The sequence below is a fragment of the Trachemys scripta genome, chromosome 14, assembly GCF_013100865.1.
Source record: "Trachemys scripta elegans isolate TJP31775 chromosome 14, CAS_Tse_1.0, whole genome shotgun sequence".
Lineage (NCBI taxonomy): Eukaryota > Metazoa > Chordata > Testudines > Emydidae > Trachemys > Trachemys scripta.
The window spans coordinates 20,280,678-20,307,971 of NC_048311.1; the positions used below are offsets into that span (position 1 = coordinate 20,280,678).

Sequence of the window (27,294 nt, forward strand, 5' to 3'; positions counted from 1 at the left end):
CAGCTAATGTCCGACCATTAGCTTAAGTGGACCTATTGTTCTATATCTTAATGTTTCTCTTCCTGACAACTATATCTCAACATACCTTATTTCTACTTAAAGGCACATACAGCATTTCTTTAATCCATTCTATTTCTTTAATCTAATTCATTTCACTTTCACAACCCCTACAGATTAATGTAATGGGGGAGAGGAGGAAGATAAAACCTCTGACCACTTATACCAGCCCATAAACACCAGACCATGTTATAAACCACTTACTGCTGCTGGTGAATTTATAATCAAAATAAGAGGAAAAACTGAAAACAGCAGGAGATTGATATTTGTATTCAGCCAATACCTGCCCAAGGCAAGGACACGCACACACAAAATCATTTCCTTTTAAACTCAGAGAGCTCTACTCATACACTCCTGAGCCTTAAAAGCTCCATTTGTGAACTGACAGTTTATACCTACACTGCTTCAGTTAATCAAGGGTGGATGATGGGGATGAATGTGATAGTCACATAGTTCCATTAACACAACAATCTTTTCTTAAAGGGATAGCTCGGTATTCTAAGCTCCTCTTTTAAAGAAGAGATGTAAGCCATCTGGGGGTTTACAGGCCCCTCTCCAATCACCATAGTATCTGAAAAGGGTGCTGATGTTCTGAGTAGAAACAACCCAGACACCAAGGGCTTGTGACACCCTGTGGATTAAAACACCAAGTTTTCTCCTCCCAACCACCAGTGTGGGCTGTAGCCCACTCCATTCTGGACACATCACTGAACCAACACCCAATATGACACAGCATCAGCTGATGCTTGAGAGAGACCCAGGGGTGGAATAATGAGGAACTGATGCAGCTCAGGACGGGTGCGCACACACATTGTTGGGAGCGGTCAGGGCAGGACCAAGGTACATGAGCAGAGTGGTGTGGTTATCGCAGGGGTGGGACAAGTCAGGACTGAAGTGCATTGGCAGACTAGCGTAGTGATCCTGGACTGGAGTGGTAGAGGGTGCAGGTCAGCACAGGAGTGAACTCCCTAGGGAGAGATGTGGGGGACCTAGGAGTGGGATAATAGGGGGGTGAGGCTGGTCAGGAGTGAGGTGGATTGGCAGAACTGTCTAGGAGAGAGAGCTGTTCACTGACTGCCTGTTTTTCAAGTGATGAGCCCCAGCCAGGGAGGTTTGCAGGAGACTTGGCAGATTTCGTTCTAACAGCATTGACAAAATTAACCATCTGAATGGCCCTTGGCAGTTCAGGCCAATGGCACTGTAATGGTGCAGGCATTCGGCGCTTACCTGCCAGGTGCAGGCTGCAGACTGCCACCAGTGTCTATCTCCATGGCTCAGTATAAACTTCCCTCCTAGCAAGAAGGTGGGACATGGAGGCTGAGATGTATTAGAGCGGAAACATCTGTATTCATATTAGACACAAGGCTAATACCATATGGACAATTCCTCCTTTATAGTCCTTTTCTGCCACTGACTTGTTGTGTGTCCTTAGTGCAGGTCCATTAATTTCTCTGTGCCGCAGCTACCCAACCTGGAACAAGGGAAGAATAATCCTGACGTACCTCTGTACAGTCTATAAGGTTTATCAAACAAAAGCGATTGGTCCTTATGCAATCTGCAAAGTGATTGGTCTTTGCATGCAAGAAGCAGAGATGTTAGTAGCTAGGAAAGATGTATATTAACTGTGTGGTGCGTGACATGAATTGGAATTGTGGTATCACCCTGTACCTCAACCCCCTGTGTCTGTGCCTAGCCAGAGTGGACAAAGAGCTGTTACATGCCTAATAAAGTAACCTGGGTGACCAGCTGGAATCGAATTGAGTTTTTTTGGATCCCAGAGAACTGGATGAAGTGTTCTGAATAAGCCGAGTGGAAAGGTCTCAGAGAGAATCCCAAGAAAAGTGCTTGGGGATCCTTGAGTGAAAAACACCATCAAAGGACAAATGTTATAGAATGGCTTTGTGAGATGGCAAAAGCTTCCTGCCAATACCCACCAGCCCTGGTATGGTAACCTTGGCCTAACTTGCTAGCCATACTGATACTTCTCATTACCCAGGGCTTAATCCTGCTCTCATTAAAGCCAATGGGAACCCCCACCTGACTCCACCAGGTCCCGGCTCAGGTCCTGTGGGAGATGACATGCTCTACAAGGCTGAATTTAGGAGTGTGACCCAGTCACACAGTTGTGTTCTAGCCCCAACGGATAGAAGCCAGTTATTCTGAAAACCAGACCAATTAGTCTGACGTAAAGCCAGCTCCAACAGGGCCAGTCTAGCCCAGCAGCAGGTGATGAATCCATGTGGACTTTGCAACCAGGCAGATGTCAAGAAAACAATTTTCTAGATTAACTGTAATAAAGGGAAAATGGCAAGTGCCAGACTCCCATAAATCCCATTCTTCTCACACATGCCGAACAGGCCTCGGGCTTATGGCTAAAATGGATACAAGCATCTTCCTATTGCTCCTAATACCATGCTGTTCTGTCTCTAATAGAATTATTAGAGTAAAACTCAGCACAGCTGTGTTCCCTGACTCAACTGCTGAATGGCTGAAGAAAGCTTAAGAAAGAAAGAAAGAAAGAAAGAAAGAAAGAAAAGTGCCGTGAGCTAAAATTTTCCAAGAAACTAAGGACTTTGGCTGCCCAACATGAGACATGTTGAACGGATCCACCGAGCATCTGCTCTCTGAATCTCAGCTCCTTAAAAAAAGGTACCTCAAGTTGGGTACCGAAAAATCTTTATTCATTCTTGGAAAACCTTGTCCATAGTACTTCAATTGAGGGTCAAGACTTTTCCACTGGCCTCTACTACAATACACAAACAGTCCTTTGCTACTTCCCCTCCCCCACCATCCCATAGCGAAGCAGGGTTTATGAGGGGTATGACACATCCTTAAAGAATATCTAGCAACTTGGAATTTTATCCAGAAGTTAGCAACCGTTGCTAATAGCAGATCAGTTCTTGCCGGGGTGATGTGCTACCATCAAACGGCCACCAGTATTTTAGGTATTGCACCAGTTAGATCTGCTCAGAGTGTGGTTAGGTGACATGGTGCTAGACTCCAGCAGCTGTCCAGAGTTGAGCACTGACATAGCTAGCACTGGACCAGTGGTAACCATGGTAATCCATTTATGAAGAATTTCCCTGGTGCAACGGAGTGTCTGAACACTTGGAAAGCATTCGAATTTTGGAGAGAGCACACTGCAAATAAAGATCTAGCTTGCGATTGGAAAGATTAGTATCTGAAGAAACCCAGGACTCTAGGAAAGTGTCTGGATTTAAAATGAATTAAGCCAAATCTGAAATGCTTGCTATAAATGTGCCAGACTCTGAGAAGTCATATCTCCAGAAAACATTGGGGGTATAAATGGGCCACAAATTCTATAAGATACCTAGAAAGAAGAGCTGGGCACAGAACAGAGAGAAATTTTGGCAGACCTGAAGGCCCAGCTCAGAAGCAGGCTACCACCACACCAGAGCGGACAGACAAGCTAACATCAAGAGCCAGATGGAGGAACTTTGCATCAGAGGCAAGCTGAACGGGACAGACATGCAGAAGGGGCAGTCTCGTCTTGCATTCACGAGCTGCTTACAGACACCTATCTCAAGAGGCGTATCTAGCTTTTTAATAAGCAGCTCGCCCACCCAGAAGTGTAGTTTTTTTCACTAGTTGTTTCCCCAGAGAAACAATTCTAGCCTTGTTTACTTTGTATAGGAGCAGGTGGGAGAGGCTTCCCCTATATGGAAAGCAAGCAGTAGGAAGATGTTGCAGTGGCCTGGGACAAAATGCCATTTATAGCAGAAGCTAGCACTTCACTCCTCCTCCTGCCTCCTCACCGGCTGCTGCTTTTCCTCCACTTCTCCCATATGATGGAAAATGTAAGCCCTAGGAGACTCTTATTACTACCTCCCCCCACAGAGAAGAGAACCAGGCAGCTTCTTCCAGGAAGTCCCTCCTCTGTAGAGTGCAGATTGGTCCTGCTCGCAAGACCCTCACCCTGTCCTGATTTACATAGGAGCCTTCTCTCCATTTTACCTTAGCCATCACCCTATTACTGGACTAGCTTTGAAGACAGAGACTAAACATGATCACAAGTCATTTGTTTTCAGCTGTGTTTTACTGAGAGGGACCATGATGGTGCTCTGGGGGTTAATCTGCCACTTTGTAGGCATCCTCCTCAATTCTGTAACAGAAAGAAAAGAGTCTCAATGCAAGCAGGTCCTACCTGGAAGGGAGAACACAGGCTCCACCACGCTCAATCTTCTACTCTTCCCATCACCACGGTGTCAGAGCACCTGCAAGTGGTGGTCGTAGCTGTGGTAGATATGGCAATATCCTGGGCAAGCCTTGGTTAAGTTAAACCTGATTGAATTATGTGCGATATCTTTGGGGTCCCTTGTATTGAAAATGCAAATGATGGTGTACTATTGCGGGACTGTATGGAGCTTGTTAAGGGGGAAGGAGGATTAATGCGATCTCTGGGAGTTAACATGAACTTCAAAAGACGACGTTGACCAATACAAGCAGACACGATTGATCTTTTGGGACAGTGTGTGTTAAGTGGACTGGCTAGGAAGCCCTGAAGAGGAGGGGATAGCAAACCCCCACCTACTAAATCAGCTTTTATATCTTTGTCCTGAGTGGGGGGACCTTTTGTCTGCTGATCACCTGTTACATGAGGATAGTTCAGAGACCCAACCTGGATTCTCCAGGGACCAACAAAGAAAGGATTTTTGAATAAAAGTTTAAACTGACTCGGGGCCTTCATTCTGATCCAGCAAACGGATAGAACCTTCTGTCCAGGGGTGGGGGGAAGGAGCCTTAGGGAAGGGTTGGAAGGATGGAAACAGATCAAAACCCTTGTGGACTTGAGGGTGCTGAGGGGTGGGAGTGATCTCTGGTAAGCTTATTAGCATACACGGTTTTGGGGGTTTTTAATGTTTTCTCTGTAATGCTTTTATCTTAAGAATAAAATAGGCTTGCTTAAAAAGAGCTATGTGTGGTAACTTATAACTGGGAAATCACACTGGTATTAGTCTCTGAAGAGAGCAAACGGGTCTGCTTAGTCAGCCTGTCTTTTGCTGGGAACAACACAGTGAAGGCAGGGTACTATTCAGCCTGGATATACTGCTTTCTGATTGGAGTGAGACGCGAGTCTCCACCCAAGAGAGGCGAAGGCTGGGAAGCCAGAAGCATAGAGTGGCTGCCCTTGCTAGGCCTGAGGGGAGAACAAGCAGGCCAAAGCACATCCCACATTAGAAGCAGGAGTCAGTCTCAGAGATGGTCTGTGGGTGAGAGGGTGCATGAAATGGCCACCTGCATAGGTCAGCAGCCGGGTTTGAACCCAGCACCTGAGATGATACCTCTATCTGAGCTGAAGTAATGATTGTGTAGTGTACTCTGGCTCCACAGCCCACCAGGGGTCTCAGCTGGCAACTCGTCTAAGGAGCCGTGGGCACTGGCGGGTACCTAGCACAAGTCATGAACTCCCCTGACAACTATCGTTTCTGCAGTGAGAGGGAGACCCTGGCACACATCTACGTAGGGTGTGTCAGACTGCAGCCCCTCATCTGACTCCTCCAGAAACTCGTACTCAGTAAGAGATTCTAGCTGCACTTCTCCCTGCACCTCCTCATTGATGCACACCCCAAAGTTGCAAGACCTCCTTGTCAACCTCCTTCTGGCACTGGCCAGGATGGCCATCCATCACTCCAGGAGGAGGAAGCCAGAAGGGGGTAGGGTGCTCTGCGCCTGTGGGGCCTATTTCCGATCCCTTGCTCCAAGCAGAGTTCCTCTGGGTGGTGTCCACTGACTCCTTGGACACGTTTGAGGAGCACTGGGCTTGGTGTCCCCTTCTGGTTCCCTTTGACCTTCATTTCAGCCCATTTATTGTGGCTTGGGGGTCACTGGCCCCGTCTGCCTCAGGTGAGGGGGCCTTTAGTTTTGGGAAGGCTTAGGCCCACCATCTCCCTGCAACCACAATAGGTAGAGTAATGAGTAGTGAACATAGACCAGGGGTGGCCAACCTGTGGCTCCGGAGCCGCATGCGGCTCTTCAGAGGTTAATATGCGGCTCCTTGCATAGGCGCTGACTCCAGGGCTGGAGCTACAGGCGTCAACTTTCCAATATGCTGGGGGGTGTTCACTGCTGAACCCCTGGCTCTGCCCCCATTCCACCCCTTCCCCCGAGCCTGCCATGCCCTCGCTCCTCCCCCACCGAGCCTCCTGCACATGTGAAACAGCTAATTGCAGCAGGTGCTGACTGGCGGGGCTGCTGGTGGGCGGGAGGCGCTGGAGGGTGGGAGCTGATGGGGGGCTGCTGACGCATTACTGTGGCTCTTTGGCAATTTACATTAGTAAATTCTGGCTCCTTCTCAGACTCAGGTTGGCCAGACATAGACTTATCTAACCACCAGAGGGGGCTACAGCACGCACTTAACTCGCCTGGATCATACAGACATGGTCTGTGCTGTGCAGTAGGGGGAGACTCAGGACAAACCCAGCGCTCTAGTCAGGCTTGGAGCAGTGGTTCTCAACCCATGGCCCAATCAGCACACAGCTGTGGCTCATGTGACATCCTCAGGGCTGCACGGGTAGTATATGTGTTGTGTGGATGCAGCCCACACAACACCCAGGGAGTTCCATGTGGTAAATAGGTTGAGAACCATTGACTTGGAGGGACACCAAACATTTGATCAGAGACATATACGATTTTGTTTACAATCCAGGGGTGCATGAAAATAGAGGAGCAAAGCCTCTCTTCCCTTGCTCTTAGAGGCCCTTTAGTCATTACTGTTGGAATTTCACTCTAATTTAAGTGAAGTGGACTGTATTCTCCACCCCTTCCACGTTTTCCTTATTAATTCACTTTAAGACTCAGATAAATGCAGAAGCAATCTTTAAAAAGGAAGAGGAAGGGCTGTTCAGATGCTCTGCAGGCAAAGCAGTTTCATTGCTGGTGATTCATCATCTCACACCGACTGAAGTAATTATTGTCAGCATTTCACTGTATTGAGTAGTCTAGTTCAAGTCCTCCTTCTAAGCAGTATAAACACAAAGTTAGATTCCAAAATAATACTCCCATAAGTGTAACGCAATGGTTCCCAAACTTTTCAGTTGCCCACCTTTACCCCTTCCACAGGCCTCCCCCGGAGCTAGGGGCTGGAGCGGGGCTGCACCTCCCAGGGTGGGGAACGCAGATGGGGTAAGGGAGCCAAGGCTGGGGCCAGGTGTGGGGCTGCAGCCAGGGGCTGAGACTGGGGGCAGAGCTGAGACTGGTGCCAGGTGCGGAGGTGAGGCTGGGGGTGGGGCCGGAGCAGAGCTGGGAGCAAAGTGGGGCTGAGTGGCACTCCCTCCCCAGTCCTCCGAACGTTCCTCCACACCGCTTGGGGGGGCACACCCCACAGTTTGGGGACCTGTGGTGTAATGTGTAGCAATACATCATCTTCATAAGGAGGAAGGGGTGTTTTTCCTCCTTTGGAGGAAGCCTTGTAGCAGAGCTTTTTACAGCACTACATCAAGACTGTCCCTATGCTTTCCCCTCTCTATTACTATGACAATACAGCTCATAGAGACAAGATGGATGAGGTAATATCATTTATTAGACCAACTTCTTTTGGTGAGAGAGAGACAAGCTTTCGTGCTTACCCAGAACTCTTCTTCAGGCCCAGGACAGGAAAAGTACTGTGTCACAGTTAACTACAAGGTGGAACAGGGTGTTTAGCATAAGTAGTTAAACACATCTTTCAAGGGACCATTCAAGGTGAAATGGCCCATTAACACCTCTCCCATGGAGGGGGGAGGAAAAAAGGTTTTGGGGGGAGAGGTTAGTGGGTTACAGATTGTTGTAATATGTCATCAATCCAGTGTTTCTATTAAGTCCATGATTTTTAGTGTCTAGAAATTTATGGATTTACGCTCCCAGGCTCGTCTTTTGAAGATATTGTGCAGGTTTCCCTTGAGGATGAGGACTAGAAGGTCAGATATAGGGTGATCGTTTTGTGAAAAGTGTGATAGCGTGTTTTTGTCTTTTATCATTGTTCTTTCGCAACAATGGCAACATCACCCACAATTACCAAGTCACCACCAACAATCATAGGAAAAAAGAATCATCTGACTTGACACCAGACAGCAGATGAAACAACACTTTCGATCAGTATGTTGATTGCTTCAGGAAATCTTAAACAGCACATCCACCACCACTGAGAGGTCAGGTATACAGTCCCTGAAATTCAACTACCAAATAGCAATCAAACCAGCAAACAAAGTAGGCACCATAGTAGTAGTCCTCAACCATGACAACTACATTAATGAGGCCAACCAACAATTCTCTGACACTACCTATTATAAAGAACTCAAAGGAGACCCACACCATAGCTTACCCAGGAATAGGATATCATCATTCCTTCCCCAAACAACTCCAAGGGAAACTCTACAACCTCATCCTCCATGAACACACATCCCAGGGACTTTCTACAAGGTACAAACAAGGGAACCCTCAGATCTGGCCACAGTTCTCTTACTGAAGGAATATTGGGACTTAGAAACCATCTGCAAACCACTCACCACACAAAGGACCAGCATCCTCCAGGACACAACCGACTTCCTCCAGAAACTCTGCAACATTAACAACCTCCGTCAGAACACCATCCTTGCTACCATGGATGTCACTTCCCTACACACCAACATCCCTCACAATTACGGCATAGAGTTAGGTGAGAGACCCATTTGTGTATGGCAGTGGCTCTCAACCTTTCCAGACTACCTTTCTGGAGTCTGATTTGTCTTGCATACACCCAGTTTCACCTCAATTAAATACTACTTGCTTACAAAATCAGACATAAAAACACAAAAGTGACACAGTACACTATTACTGACAAATTGCTTATTTTCTCATTTTTGCCATATAATTATAAAAAGATAAATTGGAATATAAATCTTGTACTTATATTTCAGTGTGTAGTATATAGAGCAGTATAAACAAGTCACTGTCTGTATGAAATGTTAGTTTGTACTGACTTTGCTAGTGCTTTTTATGTAGCCTGTTGTAAAACTAGGCCAATATCTAGATGAGTTGATGTACCGCCTGGAAGACCTCTGCATACCCCAGGGGTACGCGAACCACTGGTGAATGGAATAGTAGGAACCCTGGGTAGCCTGCAGCCGGGGATTTTTGTTGCAGGTGATGCTTGTAAAAATACAGGCCAAAATTCCCCACCATTCCACTATGAGAAGGGAAAAATCCTAATGTAAACAGAGCCTGTAGAGGCTGGAATTGAATCTGGCTCTGTCCAGTGCTGGATTTGTGAGGCGGGGAAGGAGGTCTCAGAGTCATACTGTGCACTGGAAATCCCCCTACAGACATAATGCAACATAAACCTATGGATGATGCAACCACCTGTACAGGGCTTCACCAGTCGACTGTCAGCCACCAATAGTTTATTTAAAGAACAATCCACAAAAACTTCATTTTCTTCAAACTTTATTGAAGGAGTTTAATCTTGTGCTATACAGGGCCCTCAGGGTCTGCTGTCTTCCACCCTGTAGATGAATTCTTCTCTTTCCTGGTAACAAGGGTGATTCATTAGCAAGATGCCATGGCCTGGATGAGATGATCCATGACCGAACAAAGAATCTTTGCTAGCTGGTAGCTGCCCAGTTCTCTGCCTCTGAAGTTACCAAAGATCTCACAAGCCACATAATATTGAGAAAGTGTTGATCTCATTTCCAGAAGCACTGCCCAGCGCCGGTGCTGACAGAAGCGGAGACTTGGCAGGGAGAGGGCATTAACGGTCAGAACGATTGCTGAATACCAGAGAGGCTCCCATCAGAGCACTGTAGTCTAGAAGTGTGAGGATATGCCAAGTCTCATTAACTGGGCAGACGCTCAGCTTTGACCCCATTTTACGGAGGTCTCAGCCTATAAACATTTTATGTTTTATGTTTGGCCTGCACAAGACCATTTCATTTGAGACTGTCACTTGAGTTGCTTTTTAGACAAGGCCATTGATCGGCGTCTCCATGGTGATGGCATTGGTTGAGCCAAAGCAGTTAACAGGATGCACTGCATGAAGATTGCCAACTTCCTCTCATGCACATATGAGAATACGGCCGCATAACAACAAACCCACAGTTGCCCATCTATGAAGATCTCCAAACTCCCTCCCTCTACCCCTGGAGACACAGTCTTAAGTCCAGAAACCCCATGTCCTTTGGCCAAAGCTCTCAAAACGTCAGGGACTGTCACCAAAAAAGACAAGTGAGAGAGGCTCTGAGAAAACAGTGGGGTCAAGATCTGATTGCATATCCTAGAGACCGACCACCTGGCTTCACCCTGCCACATAAGATATAGATCACAGGGAACCATATCAGAACCTTACACAGGTATTGCAATTACACACTGCACAAATGAAAACTGAAGGGAAGCCCAATATTTGAATGTGGAGAAGACACTCAAACCATGGAACACTAGTGAAACGCTGTCCTCTAAAACCCTTCTGCAGAAAGACATCCTTGATTCATTCTGTGTCACCGAAAGCCACCAAGTGGATGACAAACTTGGACATCCACCTTTAATGTGTTTTATTTTTAAGTTGCCATGTGAAAGCAGCAGACTATGCACAAATACCACTCACAACTATTAGCTGTGCAAACACCCGTGGTGCTGAACATGTCACAAGCTGTTGATATGACAAACAAGCTGTGGGTGGGAGTGGGAAGAGACCACGAGGAGCACTGTACATTCATTCACTATTTCTTTACACACAGTAGGAGGAACGGAGGCATTTGGTGTGACTGCCCTTTCTGAAAGCAGAGCGCAGCTATGGAACGCAGCCCGTAGAAGGCTGGCAGATTGCAGTCATACTCTCAGGCCCCCACAGCAGATCTGTCAGGAGCAGAGCCTCCTGGTGTGAGCACTATACCAAGGGATGCATGTGAGCATATGCAACTGTAAGCTGCTCAGGGCAGAGACCTTGTAGAATAGCCAGTGGCTAACTCCACTGTATCAATGTCAGGGGAGCGCTGTGACCCAGAGCCCCCTTGGTGCTAACTGGCAAAGGGGTCACTGTTCTTTCCAAGCAACTCCCACCTCAGACCTGACAAATGACCTGACTGCTTTCATGGTGTTTATCCATAAAGGGCAACATGTAAGGTCCCTGCTGAAAGCTTGTAACTTATCAATACTCATAATAATTGCAAGATGGGTGTATGGGTAATACCTAAGGAATAAGTTAATATTGAAAATTATGCCCTTATGGTCTGGAAGTGAAAGTGAGTCACCAGGGAATGATGTGTCTGGGTGACGGCCCATTCAAGTGGGAGGGAGTTGTCACCCCTCCCTGGCTAGCAGTTATGTAACATATTGCTCCACTTTGTACCACTCCAGAAAAGTCAATAGAAAACCATCAAACACAAACTACAAACATCGAAACCACTTGGAAGTGAAAAAGAAAGATAGGACAGTGAAGGAAGTGCCTGTCTGCGAATAAAGACAAAAGACTGATTCAGCATATCACAGGGTGGAGAAAGACACACTGCATCCATTTACTGAAGAGGTACTTTGATGAACAGGGGTGCTTCATGAAAGACCGGCAAGCACTGCAAAAGACTAAACTCTGTGGGATGAGAACGAATCTACTTTATTAGCTAGGAAATGTAACAAGTGTAGGCCTGCCTTTGTGTTTTATAATTGGTTTGTGTGTAATCATTTGTTTCCATCACTTTTCTTTTTTAATCTCTACTCGTTCTAAAATAATTTTGTTTTACTAATTGAACTCTAGTGCTGTGAGAGATACAGGAGTAGTGGGCTAAGATAAAACTGGGAGACACGGTTCCTCTGAGAACAAGATCTGGAATTTCTGAGGGTATCCAGTGATTGGGGCTGGACACCACAGGGGGACACTTGGAAGGGACTTGTGGCCGAGTCCATCTCTTTGCAAACTTCAGGGCAAAGGCAGGGCGGGTGTAGCCCAGAGGAGAGTCGGTGGCTGACTGGCTGGTGGTGTTAGGGAGGTAACACGCAGTTGGCACAAATTTCCTCATGCTGGAGTCAGGTTGCAACTAAGACCATGTCTACACTAGCACTTAGGTCAGCAAAACTTTTGTTGTTTAGGGGTGTGAAAAAAACCACACCACTGAGCAACACAAATTTTGCTGGCATGCGCGCTCGTATGCACAGTGCTAGGTTAGCGGTGTGAAAGTGAAATGAATTATATTAAAGAAATAGAATGAATTAAAGAATGCTGCATGTACCTTTAAGTAGAAATGCTGCAATCCATGTGGCAGGAAAGCAGACATTAACTGCTTAATGAATTGCCCCACTTAAGGGCAATTTGTGAAGCATTAGCCTTAGATCGATAAAAGTTAATAAGGAAGCAGGATATGCATATTGTGCCCCATGCAAATTTTACAATTTTGCTCTCTCTGTCCCTTTGTTTAGTTCGCACCCTTTTATCTGTATAAATAAGACTGTTTGAATCTTGCACGGGGGCTCACATTATCTGAATGTATTAGCAGAGTGCTGTGCTAATAAAACACAGTGGTCTGACAAACTATGAGTCCTGAGTCTAACTTTGACAGCGGGAGATGCTCTCCTGTGGATATAGCTACCGGCGCTCGTTGAGCTGGTTTTATATCAACAGGAGAGCAGTCGCCCATCGGCGTAACATAGCTAGATGAGTGCTGTTACAGCAACACCGCTGTAAGCTTGTAAGTATAGACATGGCCAAAGTGACTCAGTTCTGGGTGCCCCAGAGAAGCAACAGGGCCCCCTATTTCTGATCATGGCCTCTGGCTGGTACAGCAATAGCAACAGAAGTGATAGAGTGGCTGAGATAGAACCAGCTCATAGGTGGGCCTTGTTAGGCAAGACTACAGTGGGCAGGAGACAGTTTCTTTATAGCCCCTCAGTGAACAGGCAACAGCTAGGATCAGTCTCAGGAAACCTCCTTGTGGCTTACTGTTCTATGCCCTAACGCCCCGTTATTGCATAGCACTCAAATCCTCACCTGCTGGAATCACAAGCAAGAGAGCAGGCCCAGGCCAGAGAGCAGCAGCCCCCAGGGTGATCTGGAACGCAGGCATCCATGCTGCTCTCTGCCTTCTTCCTTTACCAGCAGCTCGTCTTCTGCAGGAAATGAGCTGCAAGGCTGGCCTTGGAGAACAAAGCAGGTCTCGCCTAGTCTCCTGTACCCATGCTCTTTGAGAGGCCATTTACCCCGCTCTCCCGCCCAGTCCCCTGGCTCAGGCTTGCAGGACTATCCTAGGAGGGATGGTGATGGAGGTAATAGGAAAGGCTCTTGGCTCTCACAGGCCATCAGGGTTCAGCTTTCCTCCCCAGCTCTTATAACTCACTGTTGGAGCTCTGTGCAAAAACTGTGGGGAGGGACACACCAGCCTGGCTGTGCCTCTGCTCCCTTTCCTAGCTGGTGCAGAGGTCCCCTTAAACTGCTCCCTCCGCGGCTGTGTGCAGAGTTCTCTGGTGGGGCCTGGGGAGATTAGCTGGAATATGATCTCCTCCTTCGCCAAGCCAGACGTTCCCCAGGACAGTTAGCAAGACACTTCCCCTTCAGAAATAGTAAATTCCATCAATTCCTCTGCCTAAAACAGCAGAGGATTTCAGTGCAGAAGCATAAGAGCTGCTGCGCTAACCCCTCTCTGGAATGGCTAGGGAAGCACCTGTACAGTTTCTCAGCCAGCTAGTCCCCAGACAAGGAAGTGAAACAGACCAAAACACGGAAGTGACACTGATTAGGGGCAAAACATTGCCAGATAAAGTTTCCCCCCCGCCCCCCATGCTTTTTGGCATCTAAAGGAGTTACAGGGCAGCTTAATACAGACAAATGTGATCTGAGTTGACGGCGTCCTTTTGGAAGCATGCCAAATGTATCAAAGAAGAAGGGGACATAGTGGAGTTATTTGCCATTTATCCCCCTACACTCAGCCATAGGCAGGGACTTGGAGTCTTGCAGCACTGAGCTCTTATTCATATCTCCGTTCAATGTTCTTCGCTAATGCACTTATAACTAATGCAATGCAGGCAAACAGACCTTCCTCGCTTGCAGTGGAAGCTGATGGATTATGAAACTTTGACAGAAGCTTTAAATATTTTATTACCATAAAGTTCAAAATTTCCCATCTCATGAACATGGTCTGTGCAAAGCTAATAAATTCACCATTTGTCCTTACACGCTGAAAGCCAAATTCAGCTGCTTTGTCATGGGGAGGGCTGGGGATTTTTCCTATGTGGTTATGGCAGTAGATGCCACTTTCACTGTAGTAAGTTGGGGATGGGGTTAAGAGTTCAGAATGAACTGTCTGTATAATGACAGGTTTCAGAGTAGCAGCCGTGTTAGTCTGTATCCGCAAAAAGAACAGGAGTACTTGTGGCACCTTAGAGACTAACAAATTTATTAGAGCATAAGCTTTCGTGGACTACAGCCCACATATGCATCCAAAGAAGTGTCTGTATAATATGTCAGACCTCAACCAACATGATAACCATTTCACCATTCACTGTGTCATCCAAAGAGTGTTGCTTCATCTGTGTCAGAAAACATCAATGTAAGTTTCCACATGCTGACCTGGAAGCCAAGAAGGCAACAGCTCTATAAACGAAATCTAGGAGCCATGACTGCATAGAAGTGGGCCACAGGTAATGAGATCTTATAGTAACTGGTTCTATGTTAGCTAGTAATTACTGACCACCTTCCCTATCAGATACTACAGCAAGAGCCTCAGACCAGCAGGGCTAAGGAGTGCTTGCACATAATATATTAGCACCACAAGCAGGGACATAACTTTTTTTCTACCTACCTTTTTCGTAACTGGTGTTCGAGATCTGTTGCTCATGTCCATTCACGTTAGGTGTATGTGCCCACCCTATACGCCGATGCCGGAAGTTTCTCTCTCAATGGTATCCATAGGGGACCAGCGCTGGTGCCCTTTGGAGTGGCATGCATGCGCCATGGTATAAGGGGCGCTTGCGGCTCCCCCCACCCTCAGTTCCTTCTTGCCAGAAACTCCAACAGTGGGGAAGGAGGGCACGTTGTGGAATGGACATGAGCAACATCTCGAAGAACACCAGTTTCCAGAAAAAGGTAACTCTTCTTCTTCGGGTGCTTGCTCATGTCCATTCATGTTAGGTGACTCCCAAGCAGTGTCACCGGAGGCGGGTAGTTCATGGACGTGAAGACTGTAACAAAGCTCTGCCGAACCCCGAGTCGTCTCTGGCCTGCTGGGTGAACGTGTGCACCGAAGACCATGTTGCGTCCCTGCAAATATCCTGAATAGGGACGTGTGCCAGGAAGGCTGCTGAGGACACTTGAGCTCTAGTCGAGTGGGCCCTTCACAATAGGTGATGATTGGACCCGTGCCTGCTCATAACAGGCCCGAGGTAATCCGGTTGAAGATCCTTTGAGAGGACACCAGAAGACCTTCATCCTATCTGCTGCCATGATGAAGAGTTAGGTTGACCTGCAGAAGGGCTTGGTATATTTCAGATAGAATGCCAAGGCGCGCCAACATCCAGGGCATGCAGCTACCTCTCCTCAGCAGTCGAGTGCTGTTTGGGACAGAATACCGTGAGAAAAGTGTCCTGGTTGACGTGGAAAGAGGACACTACCTTCAGCAGGAAGGATGGGGTTGGATGGGGTCACCATATATGGCGGCTCCGAGATCAGGGCTTTCAGTTCTGACACTTGTCTCGCCGATGTAATTGCTACAAGGAAGGTGAGACTTTCCACAACAGTAGGAAAGGGGACAAGAGCCCATAGGCTCAAAGGGTGGGCCTGAGTCTGGCGAGAACCAGATTGAGGTTCCATTGTGGGACTGGGTTCCAACCCGTGGGAAGAGCCTCTCAAGGCCCTTCAGGAACCTGACAAACGTCTCGTGCGAGACCCCTGATTTTCCTTGGACACGTGACTGAAAGGCCAGGATGGGCACTAGATAAACCTTGATGGAAGACAGGGCTAGGCCCTGGTTATTCAGGTGGAGCAGATAGTCTAGATGGACTGCAGGGATGAATGCATCGGGGAGATGCTACGCACCAATGTTCAGTGGGAGAACCTCATCCACTTCGCCAGGTACGTCGCTCTAGGAGGACCTACTGTACCTCAGTAGAGCAGGTCCGTTCCTCTGGGTTCAACCATGTAGCGTCCAAGCCGTGGGAGGGAGGCGAGGTTTGGGTGCAGGAGACTGTCGTGATCCTACGAAAGGAGGTCTGGGCGACCAGGTAGCAATCAGAGGGCAGCTACTGCCAGGTCCATCAGTATGCTGAACCAATGTTGGCGTGGCCACGCTGGGACAATCATGACGACTCGTGTTCTCTTTTGACCTTTGACAGGACCCTGCTGATCAGAGGAATCGTCGAGAATGCGTACATCAGATCCCCTATGACAAAAGAAAGGCGTCAGAGAGGGTGCCCTTGCTGAGACCCTGCAGGGAGCAGAACTGATGACACTTCCTGTTCCATCTGGTGGCGAACAAGTCCACTCGGGGAGTTCCTCACCTCTGGAAGAGCATCTGGACCATCCCTGGATGGAGTGACCACTCATGGCGAGAGAAAAAGGACTTGCTGAGGTGATCCGCCAGTGTATTCCTCACGCCGGGGAGGTGGGCAGCCTCCAGGTGGACCGAATGATGGATGCAGAAGTCCCACAGATGGAGCACTTCTTGACAGAGCCGACGAGCGTGCTCCCCCTTGCCTGTTGATGTAGAAATTGAGGCTGTGTTCATCAGCACCCGCACCACTCTGCCAGTCAGATGTGGCAGGAAGACTAATCAGACTGCCCTGAGCTCCTTGACATTTATGTGCAACCCCAGCTCCTCTGGGGACCACGTCCCTTGGGTCTGCATCTTGCCAAGGTGCTCCCCGCAGCCCAGGTCGGAGACATCCAAAATCAGAGGCTGAGGGGCAGAGATTGTCGAGCGTTACTTTATCTAAGACTGACCTCGGGTCGGTCCACCACTGCAGAGAGGCAAGTACCCTTGGTGGAATCGTGATGACCATGTCCAGGTGATCTCTGGACGGGGAAATCAACTGTCCCTAGCCATTGTTGGAGAGGCTGCAGCCTGAGCCTCATGTGGTAGACGACCTAAGTGTACACTGCCATGTGGCCTAGCAGCCGAAGGCAGACCCGGGCTGTGGTGAGAGGGAATGCGGAGAGTCCAGCAAGGAGATCCACCATCTTCTGGAATCTGTCTTGTGGCAGGAAGGCTCTGGCACAGGTGGAGTTGTGCACAGCTCTGATGAACTCTATACTCTGCACCAGAACTAACGTTGATTTTTCCTAGTTTATCAACAGGCCCAAGGTGTGGCAGGCGACTTGAAGTACTGCAACATCACACTGGACCTGGGACCTGGAGTGGCCCTTGACCAGCCCGTCGCCAAGGTATGGATAAATCTGAATACACCTCTACACAGATATAACACGACCTGATAGAACATTAATTCAGATATAACGGGGTAAAGCAGTGCTCCGGGGATCAGGGGGGGAGGGGAAGGGTGTTGGGCTGCGCACTCCAGCGGATCAAAGCAAGTTCGATATAACGCAGTTTCACCTATAACAGTAAGATTTTTTGGCTCTCGAGGACAGCGTTATATCAGGGTAGAGGTGTACCGTGACACCTGAGGTAAGCTGCTACTACTGACATGCACTTGGTAAACACCCTCAGTGCTATTGCCAACCCAAACTGGAGCACCACAAACTGGTAGCCCACCATGGAACGGAGAAAGCATCTGTGTCCATGAAATATCTCTATGTGGAAATATACGTCCTTCAAGTCAAGGGCGGCATACCAGTCTCCCGGGTCCAGGGACAGAATGATGGAGGCCAGGGAGACCATGCGAAACTTCAACTTCTTGAGATATTTGTTTAGTTCTCACAGGTCCAGGATGGGTCTTAGACCCTTTGACGAAGTGGGAATGTTCTTAATGTTTTCTCTGAATACGGTATGGGTGTTGCAGTTTCCCCTATGCATTTCTTAGGTATCTAGGGACGGGGGGGGGGGGGGGGGGGGAAGGAGAAGAAGAAAAATCAGGGTGTGTGATTGTTGCAGAGCCCAAGATGGCCCCGTGATACTGTCTGCACAGAGAATGGCCAACACTCTGTCTCCTGGCAATTAATGGCCTGGGCCCCTCCTCTACAAAGGTGCCAACTGAAGGTGTTTGAGAACAAAGATGAGGCGACTCCTGGCTGGGAAAAGGGACAAAGGCAGAGGAGGAGCTGAAGAGTTTCAGTTTGGAGCTGGCTGGGAAAACGGAGGGGAGGCCAGACCTCCTGACCTCATAAGATGGACCTGACTGAGGGGGTCAGGTTGTCTGTACCTGCAAGACCTGTCTTGGACTGTGTTCCTGTCATCTAAATAAACCTCCTTTTACTGGCTGGCTGAGAGTCATGGTGAATCGCAGGAAGCCAGGGGTGCAGGGCCTTGTCTCCCCCAACTCCGTGACAGACCCCCTTTGGCCTTTGGAATCAAAGTAACGGGAGTAAAACCCCTAGCCACTGTGGTGTAGAGGGACTTCCTCCACGGCTCCCACCTGCAGAAGGCCCTGCACCTGCTGCCAAAACAGGCTCTTGTGAGGGGTCCCTGAAGAGGGACGGGGAGGGAGGAAGCAGAAAAACTGGAGGATATAATCCTGAGCCACAGTACTGAGGATCCATTGGTCTGCAGGTATAGAGGTCCAGGCAGGGAGGAAAGAGGATAAGTGGCCCAACTAGTTAACATAGTAAGGGAACTATCTAATAACTATTTACAGGAGAAAAGTTCACAACGAACAGTTCTGGACAGGGAGGTTTGCCAAAGCAAAGGACGTACCAGCACATTCACTGTTGGTAAGAAGGAACTGAGGGTGGGGGAAGCCGGCAGTGCCCCTTATACTGTGGCATACACACGCCACTCCAGAGGGTGCCAGAGCTGGTCCTCTACAGATACCACTGAGGAAAAAACTTCCGGCACTGGTGCATGTAGCGGGCACACAAACCTAACATGAATGGACATGAGCAAGCACTTGAAAAAGTTAAGTTACTGCTTCAAACACAGGTGCTATGCAGCCCCCAGTACCAGGAAGTCTAAACAAGTCCAACTTCTCCTTCGTAAGTCTTTTGAGTAGATTTGGAACAGTAGATCAACACATTCACCTCTTCCTTACCAACATCCATCCTCCAACAGAAGTGGAGTGGGGAAGAGATTAACGGCCTAGTAATGAAAACAAGAGCTCAAGTTTAGCTTGATAACACATGATTTGGGATGGAGAGGGAGGGAAAGATTTCTTTCAAAAGGGTTTCACCTACTCAAAGCTTCTCCACAAGGCTCACAGCTGGTTGGATGTACTGTACAGCCTCTCCCCCCCCCGTGCCCAAGCTAGTTTTCAGTACCAGCACAGGATAGTCCCCAGGATTTTCTAATTATGTTATGAATTACTATGGGATAGAGTTAGAAGTGCTTCTAGATCAGATTTCTAGGGGTGGAGGATTTCTGTGGGTGAAGGAGGCAAGTGTGAAGGCTAATAGCTCCTCCCTCTAATCAGACACATGCACTGATTAGAATTGGTTCATCAGCAACACTGGCCTTTCATGTCAGTTTCTGAGCAGATGCTGGTGAGAGTCCCAACCCCTGAAGCCGCACTGCTTTTACCATGCAGAGGAGCGAGTCCCTGCTTTTGTCGAAGTGACAGATACTGGAGCAGACCATGACCACAAAGGTAATTGAGGGTTTTCATTTATTTCACAAAGAGCAACGTAGTGTTGAGACAAATCAAGTTCGATTAAATTTCCTCCAATCTGAACAGCTACAAAAATAGATTCTACCCAAATCCTTAAAACCAGTTAACAGTACCGTCAAACAAAACCTAACCAGAATGCCTCATTCAAATACCAGTTACAGCAGCCACAGGGATCTAAAATGACAGATATATTATTTCATTTGTTTTGGTTTTTTTTTAAAAAAGTACATTATTAAAATACGGTTCCATTAAAACAAACACCCATACGATTTAAAAAATTGTACAAAAAATAATCTTAAACCACTCAGAGGTAACAGTGTGTTTATTAAAACTCTGCACCCAGGGCAGTAACATTTATAATTTAAAACCCAGCCCAGTAGAAAAGAGATAATTGTGCAAACATTAAAAATAGTTACAAAGACGTACACAGAGGCTTGTGGTGCATCAGAGCAGGCAGTCTGCTTCTGGCCTCCGTGCAAGGCAGACTCCAGGAGGAGGTGGTGGTTTCTGGTGAGGCACGAGGGGGAGAGGAAGAGGAGAGGCTGAGTCGCAGCTTTATCTCCCGCTGTGCAGGGAGAAGTAGAAGCCTCCTCTCCATGGGACGGCTTTCCCAGTCAGTAGTGTTATGGCACTCAATCCAATGCCAGGAAGTCACAGCGGCTTTGCTGAGGTCTGATCATTCCGCTTCGGGAAAGAATATGCAGCACCATATTAGGATCATTCTGGACAGATAACTCCCCCTCACCACCAACCCCCTCCCGATTCAAGAACATATGGGATATAAGGTTTGTAGAGCTCATGCCAGTCTGATCTTTAATCTGGGGTTCACATCAATGCTCACAAGATCAACTCACATCCCTATGCAAATCCCAACAACAGGCCTTATGCCCTGGCTGGCAGACACTCCCTTAGAGAAGACAGGCAGCCTGCACATCCATGTCAGACAAGTTGGTTTATCCCTCTGGCTATCATACATACCCTGTAAGGGTTCTCCCTCCCCCCCATGGCCGTGCTGAATGCAGCACAAGCAGCAATGCTGCAGTGTAGGCCTGCCATAGCTTAGCCTTCTCATGGTTTCTTGCAAAGAGATGGAGAGGGTAGTGGCATGCGAAGGAGTTCTACATGCCCCAATGCTCCCAGCTAGAGAGCCTCTCTCTACCAGCAGGTCTCCCAAAAAGAGCCCACAGCAAATGTTAACAGCTTAAAATGCAAGACAGGGTTTTAGGACTTGTGTCACTCCATCCAGGACTGGGGCAGCACTTGTTTGTTCAGGTGGCACCCAGGCTGCTCAAACACTGACAGACATATCAGGCAGCCACCAGGTTCCCATCCAGTCAGATGAGGTGATCTGTAGAGCAGTGACTCTCAACCTTTCCAGACTACTGTACCCCTTTCAGGAGTCTGATTGGTCACGTGTACCCCAAGTTTCACCTCACTTTATTTGCTTACAAAATCAGACAAATACAAAAAAGTGTCACAGCACAATGCTATTGAAAAATGGCTGACTTTCTCATTGCTACCATAGAATTATAAAATAAATCAACTGGAATATAAATCTTGGACTTACATTTCAGTGTATAGCATACAGAGCAGTACAAACAAGTCAGTGTCTGTATGAAGTTTTAGTTTGTACTGACTTTGCAAAAGTGCTTTTAATGTACCTGTTATAAACTAGGCCAATATCTAGAGGAGCTGATATACTCCCTGTAAGATCTCTGCATACCCCCGGGTACACATACTCCTGGTTGAGAACCGCTGCTGTAGAGCGCCGCACTCCGGAGTGCCATGTAAATGTAAAGCACCAGATTGTTAGGAATGCCGACCCTTTGCTTCTTGCCTCATGTTGTTGCACCAGAGCCTGGAAATACCCTTGGCTTCACTTACCTCCTCCATTACTTAGTCCATGTCCTACGTGAATTCTTCTTGAATTTCTCTCTCCATAGCTCCTGCAATGACAAGGGAGCAAAGTCCATCAGTGCAATGCAATCACCCTATCTGGATAGATACATGCAGGTGTGTCAGGCAGTCACTCATCCTCTCCGCAGATCGTTGGAAACCCTGGGTTTCCTACCCCACCAAGCGCTAAAGTATTTTGCATCAATTATAATGCCAGTCATTCATCTGCACTTCTGTAGCCCGTCACCTGAACAGCTCAAAGTGTTCTGTGGACAGGAGTTAAAGCCCAGCACCCATGAGGTAACTTATTGCCTATGTGTAGAGATAGGGAATTGGAGCAGAGAGATACATGTCCAAGTTACAGTCAGTGCAGAGCCAGGATTAGATCCCTAGAGTTCCTGTCCCAAGTCCCATCTTCAGCCACCTAAGCCCATGTGGCTTGCCCATAGAGTAATGTGGGTTGATTTGAACCTGTATGCGAGTACTCAGAGTCCTGCTCCTTTGGGATATGGAAATGTGATCGCTTCTGTTTCTCCAAGAGAAAGAGACAAAGGATTATTCATAAAAACCTCAAGGGAGTTGTTCTTGCGTAGAACAAGTTTCTCTTTGGACCAGTTTGCGACACACACACATATGAGCAGTTGCTAGTGCTTCACTGCAACAATATCTGCCATTGTGCTGGATATTCTCCCCGTTTTCCCACCTTTACCAGCTCACCAGGGAGAAAGGAAGGTTGGTCACAGGGTACTCACCTTCTCTCCCCCTCCAGGGTACTTTGGATCTCCTTCAGAACTTCTGGAAAGCAAACAGTTAAAGAGCAGTGAGAAGTGGGAGCAGATGTGCAAGGTCCTCTGCTTGAATCAGTAAACATTTACAGTGAGGTTGTTTTAAGAGCTTGATTGCACATGCTACTTCTACTGCACCTCATTTCAGAATGGCCTTTAAAATCTGTCTTCCTGCCTCCTCCATGACTGTCAGACCTTTAAATATCACTGCCTCTTCTGCAGTACTAGTCTCTGACACAACAAAACTCTGAATAAGGGGCTGGCACACAGAAGTGAGGCAGTGTCTCCAGAATGCTGCCACCACCAGCACGCTAGCAGTCCAGGAAGATAGCCAGTTCCAGCTGGCCCTTCATTCTTGGGTACTGCTGGAAAGTGAAGTTCCTTATGTATATTAGGGCTAGGCAACAATGGAAGCAGGTAGGCAGCGATGTGGAGCTTTCTTATCTTTTTTCCTTAGGACCCTCCCATCCTCACCAATCCATGAAATAAAGCTGTTAAGGATCTTTGGGGAGAGGGACTATCTTCCTGCTGTGCTTGTCCAGCACCTAGCCCAATGGGGTCCTGGGTCCATTACTGGGGCTCCTAGGGGCTACAGTAATGCAAATAAATAATTCTATTCTGGCATTATGTACTTTCTGGAGCTGCAAGAGTCTATTGTAACCAGGAGGATGAACAGTCCATGCCTCCACCAGAGACAGCTACACGTCACCCCCACCAACCAATGCAGCTGCCCCCCCCCCCCCCCCGCAGCTCCAATTTTGTCTCACTCACTTTCATCATTGAGTAAGGCATGTTCCATCAACCTCCCAGATTTCCTCTCTGAAAGGTAGAAAACAAGTTGATGTCCAGCAACTTTTCATGGGGGATAAAGGCAATATGCACTTAGAACGCTACAGTGATAGGCACTATGGGAAACACCACAAATACAAAAAAAGAGGTGGAAACTTATTAAGCCCAGCTTGGCTTGTTTTAGAGACAGCATCACAGCAAAGTGCTTGTTAAATGGTAAAAGACTCCACACTCACACCCACAATCCCTTCTTCATAGCACGACTGGGCTTCCCTTTCTAAAAACAATCCAAGATCGGCCTGCTGTAGAACCTGACACGTTCAGGTCACCTGAAGGTTCTGAGATGACTACTTCTCATGAAGAGAGAACAATCTCAAATTTATCTTCGTATCTCCCTCTTCCCAACACTACAGCTCCTCACCCCTTTTCTTTGAAGAAAATATGACCACCAATCGCAAAGGCTTAAAAAAAAATGTTTATACACGTCATTAAGTTAAATAAATACATTTGTTGCCTGCTTACCATCATCTTCTCCAGGGTCACCAGAACTCCTGCCTGATTCCCTGGGGAAGAAGGTTTAAAGAAAAGTGTATCAGAGAGGCAAGTAGATTCTTGTACATACCTGGCAGATCAGACAAGGAAAGATTCCTCTGGGTCAGTCAGAGCATGCATGCTAATGCAGAGGGGTGTCCTGAGCAAGCAGCTGAGAGAAGCATTAGGATGGTTGGTGGTGAGGAGTTCTAGTCACTAGGGAACTTCCCTAATTTTTCTTAAACACCCCTCCTAGGGGACCTGCATCAAAACGCATCACCTCTAGGGAAGATCTGCTTCCACAAGGAAGAACATCAGGGTTTAAACTACAAAGCAACAGTCCAGTCTGCTACATAATAGAATGCAAACAAGTAATATGACAAAGTGCAAATGGGTGGAGAGGTGGGAAGTTGCATGCAATGTCCTCAAAAGATGTCACTCATAGAAAGTTGGTAGTGGGAAATGTAAGACAGCTGGTAGGGAAAGGACCAGGGAGAAAGTTACATTGCCTTATGGCAGAGCCCTGCAGCGGGACTGGAATCCTCCGAGTCCCGCAGGACCTGCTGCCATAATAGCGGAGCAGGATTGAAGAACAACCCCGCACAGGGCTCTACCTCATGGCAATCAGTTTGGAGTGATGTTAACAGTCTTCAAAGGAAGCCCTGTCCAGTCCTTTTTGGAAAGAAAGGGTTCTCTGGCTCCACAAGATAATATATGGAGATATCCTATCTCCTAGAACTGGAAGGGACCCCGAAAGGTCATCGAGTCCAGCCCCCTGCCTTCACTAGCAGGACCAAGTACTGATTTTGCCCCAGATCCCTAAGTGGCCCCCTCAAGGATTGAACTCACAACTCTGGCTTTAGCATGCCAATGCTCAAACCACTGAGCTATCCCTCCCTCATGTATCACAGTGAGCTTGGAGGGGGAGAAGGGCAGACAATAAGAACATTTAGAACTCAGAGTAGCATGGTCCTGTCTGGATCAAGCCAGGGAGACTAGATTTAGAAGTAGACCACCCTTCAAAACACAAGCTATAATGGAAAAGCTAAAGAGAGAGAGGTAAGGTGCTCCAACAATTTTTTAAGCTAGTCCTACCTGGATTTCCTTGTAGCCTTCTCCATGCCAGATCTGTTGTGCAAGTAGTTGTTGCCCGGAATTTCTGGTGTATCCACAACACACCGGGGCTCAACCAACCATTTGGTGGACAGGGAGAACCTCTCGAACTCTGATGGTGAAATCAGATAAAAACCTAGAGGGGAAAACGTAAAGGGTATTTGCTTCATGAGAGAACGCATGCTCAGGAGCCAGAATCCCAGTCTAAAAGGAAATGAGATCTATATGTACTCTGCTCTCCACAGAAAAGGCATCTTGTTTATATTTCCTCCAAACCAGTGCACTGGGGCTTTGGAGAAGCGCATTGCACCTGCCTCGTTAAGGGGTCAAGCCAGCAATTGACCAACTGAGGATTGCTGTGTGCCACGTGTCCGAGACCCTGCAGTTTGAGAGTTCTTTCAGCTACAACCCCCAGGACAAGAGCCTGAGCAGCACCCACTCTTCCCACAGTTACACTATGGGTTTGTTCCCTCCCTTTTATAGATGTGAAAGGGGAAAGCGAGTGGCCTGGGAGGAGCTCTTCCACAGATGCCAGTTTGAAATGACAGTGTTGTGGAGCAGTAACTCAGGAAGAGCTATCCAGCAGCCCAGGAAGATGCCAAAATACAGACGTCTTATTTTGAGGCCTGACAAGAAATATGGAACACACCGGACACCACCCTCTACTGCGAGGTGAGTTAGCACCTAATGTCTGTTGGATCTGAATGGCTACAAAGAGGATTCAACATGCTCATTATGGAAGCAAAACCATTGCTAAGTTTAAAGAACAGTGAAACAAGGGTTCCAAAAATATGGCAGAGGCGAGTGATCTAGGGGAGCTTACGCTGTTTGTGCCATTACCTTGGCCATATTTGGTGAAGACACAGGAAGCAATGCCACTCACATCTTCCTTACGGATACAGGGGTAGCGGATCTGCAACTTGAGGAAGGGCAGAGAGATGATCTGAATGTCTCCCAGGTTAGTGAGGATGGCCAGGTCATTTTCACTATAATCATCAGTCTTGCAGCTGCCAAAGTTAGCGACTGTCACCTTTCGTACCCTACAGCCTTCCAGAGCTGTCAGCTTGAGCTTCAGTTTGGAGCTAACCTTGGGCAGCGTGAATACCTGCCAGGAGGAAAAAAAAGCCACATAATACACCTCCACGCTGTACACTGCCCACAACCCCTGCTCAGGAATGGTGCTGCTCCCTCCTGCTTAAACAAAGCCTTGATTCATAGGGAATCTTTGCCCAACAGCATGCACAGAAATGAAGGTCTGAATCTGCCTTCCTGCTTAAAATGAGGCCTGGATATCATGGGATACTGAACAGGCATAAGTGTAGCCAGCCGTGGTCTCAACTTCAGGGCCTGTTCCCGCTCTCACTCAAGTCAATGGGATCTTTGCCACTGACTTCACTGGGAGAAAATGTAAGGCCTCATTACGACTTAATTCCTGTCCTCTCAAACCCTTTCCCCTCCAGCCACAAAGTATATCCACAGGGAAAAACTGAGATTAACCCAACAGCCGACTCTACCACATTAAAATGACAAGGAGATCCCTGATAAATTATTCCTAGAGACTCCTTCCTTAAACTAGCCAATTACTGGTTATGTAGCTATTCTGCAAAAACAGCGAGAACAATTTTTGAACACTTGCCAATTCTCAGTGTCCTTTTTAAAGAGTCATGTCCCCTAAACTCTAATCTGCAGAATCTAAAGCTTCTCCCAATGGCCAATTACTGCAGCTGTCAAAGAGTTTTAAGTAAATCTACAAACATTCCTATATTCTCCATCTGCATTATGCTAAACTCGCACTTCCACTTGTCCATTTCATGCACTAGTTCTGCCCTGACACCAAGTCTATGTTCTGTGGGGCAGGGAGTGTCTTCATTTGTCTGTATGGTGCCAAGCATAATGGGGCCTAATCCTACGCTGCAGTTCCTAGGGGCTACTGTAATCCATCCCTAGGAGTACAGATCAATACCTTAAAAAAGGGAATTTATATCAGATGAGATGCACGTGGACTGTATTTACCTTAAACTGCTCTTCAGACACCACAAGAAGTTGATGGCTGCCTTGCATATCAGGACTTTTAGAAAGGTCATGTGCTACTTCTAGCGGCTCTGGGAGGGGAGTGCCGTGCCCATCCAAGACAAGTATCCCCACAACAGGAGCCCTATGCATCAGCTGAATTTCCTTGGCTAGACAGACAAGATGTGGAGAAGGGTGAGGAAAAAAAAAAAAAAAAAAAAAAGGACAGGTATGATACCAGCTGAGAGGCTGTGACAAGCATACAGTGTTAGAACTCACACACGTCCTCTTGAAATGAGACAATGGTGCATTTCTACACCCAATTAGAGTCTTCCATCTAGCAAATTTTTTATTATTATTAATTTATTATTAATTATTATTAAAGGAGAGACCTATGTGGCTCTCTGTGTTTGCTTCCTTTGCTTATGCACCAGCACCTGTATCTGTAGAA

General features: G+C 47.4%; 1 protein-coding gene across 2 annotated transcripts in view; it reads right to left on the bottom strand.

Annotated features, from left to right (window-relative positions):
• Positions 1-19,699: 19,699 nt before the first annotated feature.
• The window catches only part of LLGL2 (LLGL scribble cell polarity complex component 2), a 50,173-nt gene continuing 42,578 nt past the window's right edge, over positions 19,700-27,294 (bottom strand). For both annotated transcript variants that reach the window (XM_034790061.1, XM_034790062.1), the window contains exons 19-26: positions 26,847-27,013; positions 25,674-25,938; positions 24,816-24,969; positions 23,712-23,752; positions 23,172-23,219; positions 22,368-22,410; positions 21,604-21,665; positions 19,700-20,403 (exon numbers count right to left, since the gene is read on the bottom strand). In XM_034790061.1, coding sequence (XP_034645952.1) covers positions 20,396-20,403; positions 21,604-21,665; positions 22,368-22,410; positions 23,172-23,219; positions 23,712-23,752; positions 24,816-24,969; positions 25,674-25,938; positions 26,847-27,013 — 788 coding nt within the window. In that variant the 3' untranslated portion in view covers positions 19,700-20,395. The remainder of the gene's footprint in view (positions 20,404-21,603; positions 21,666-22,367; positions 22,411-23,171; positions 23,220-23,711; positions 23,753-24,815; positions 24,970-25,673; positions 25,939-26,846; positions 27,014-27,294) is intronic.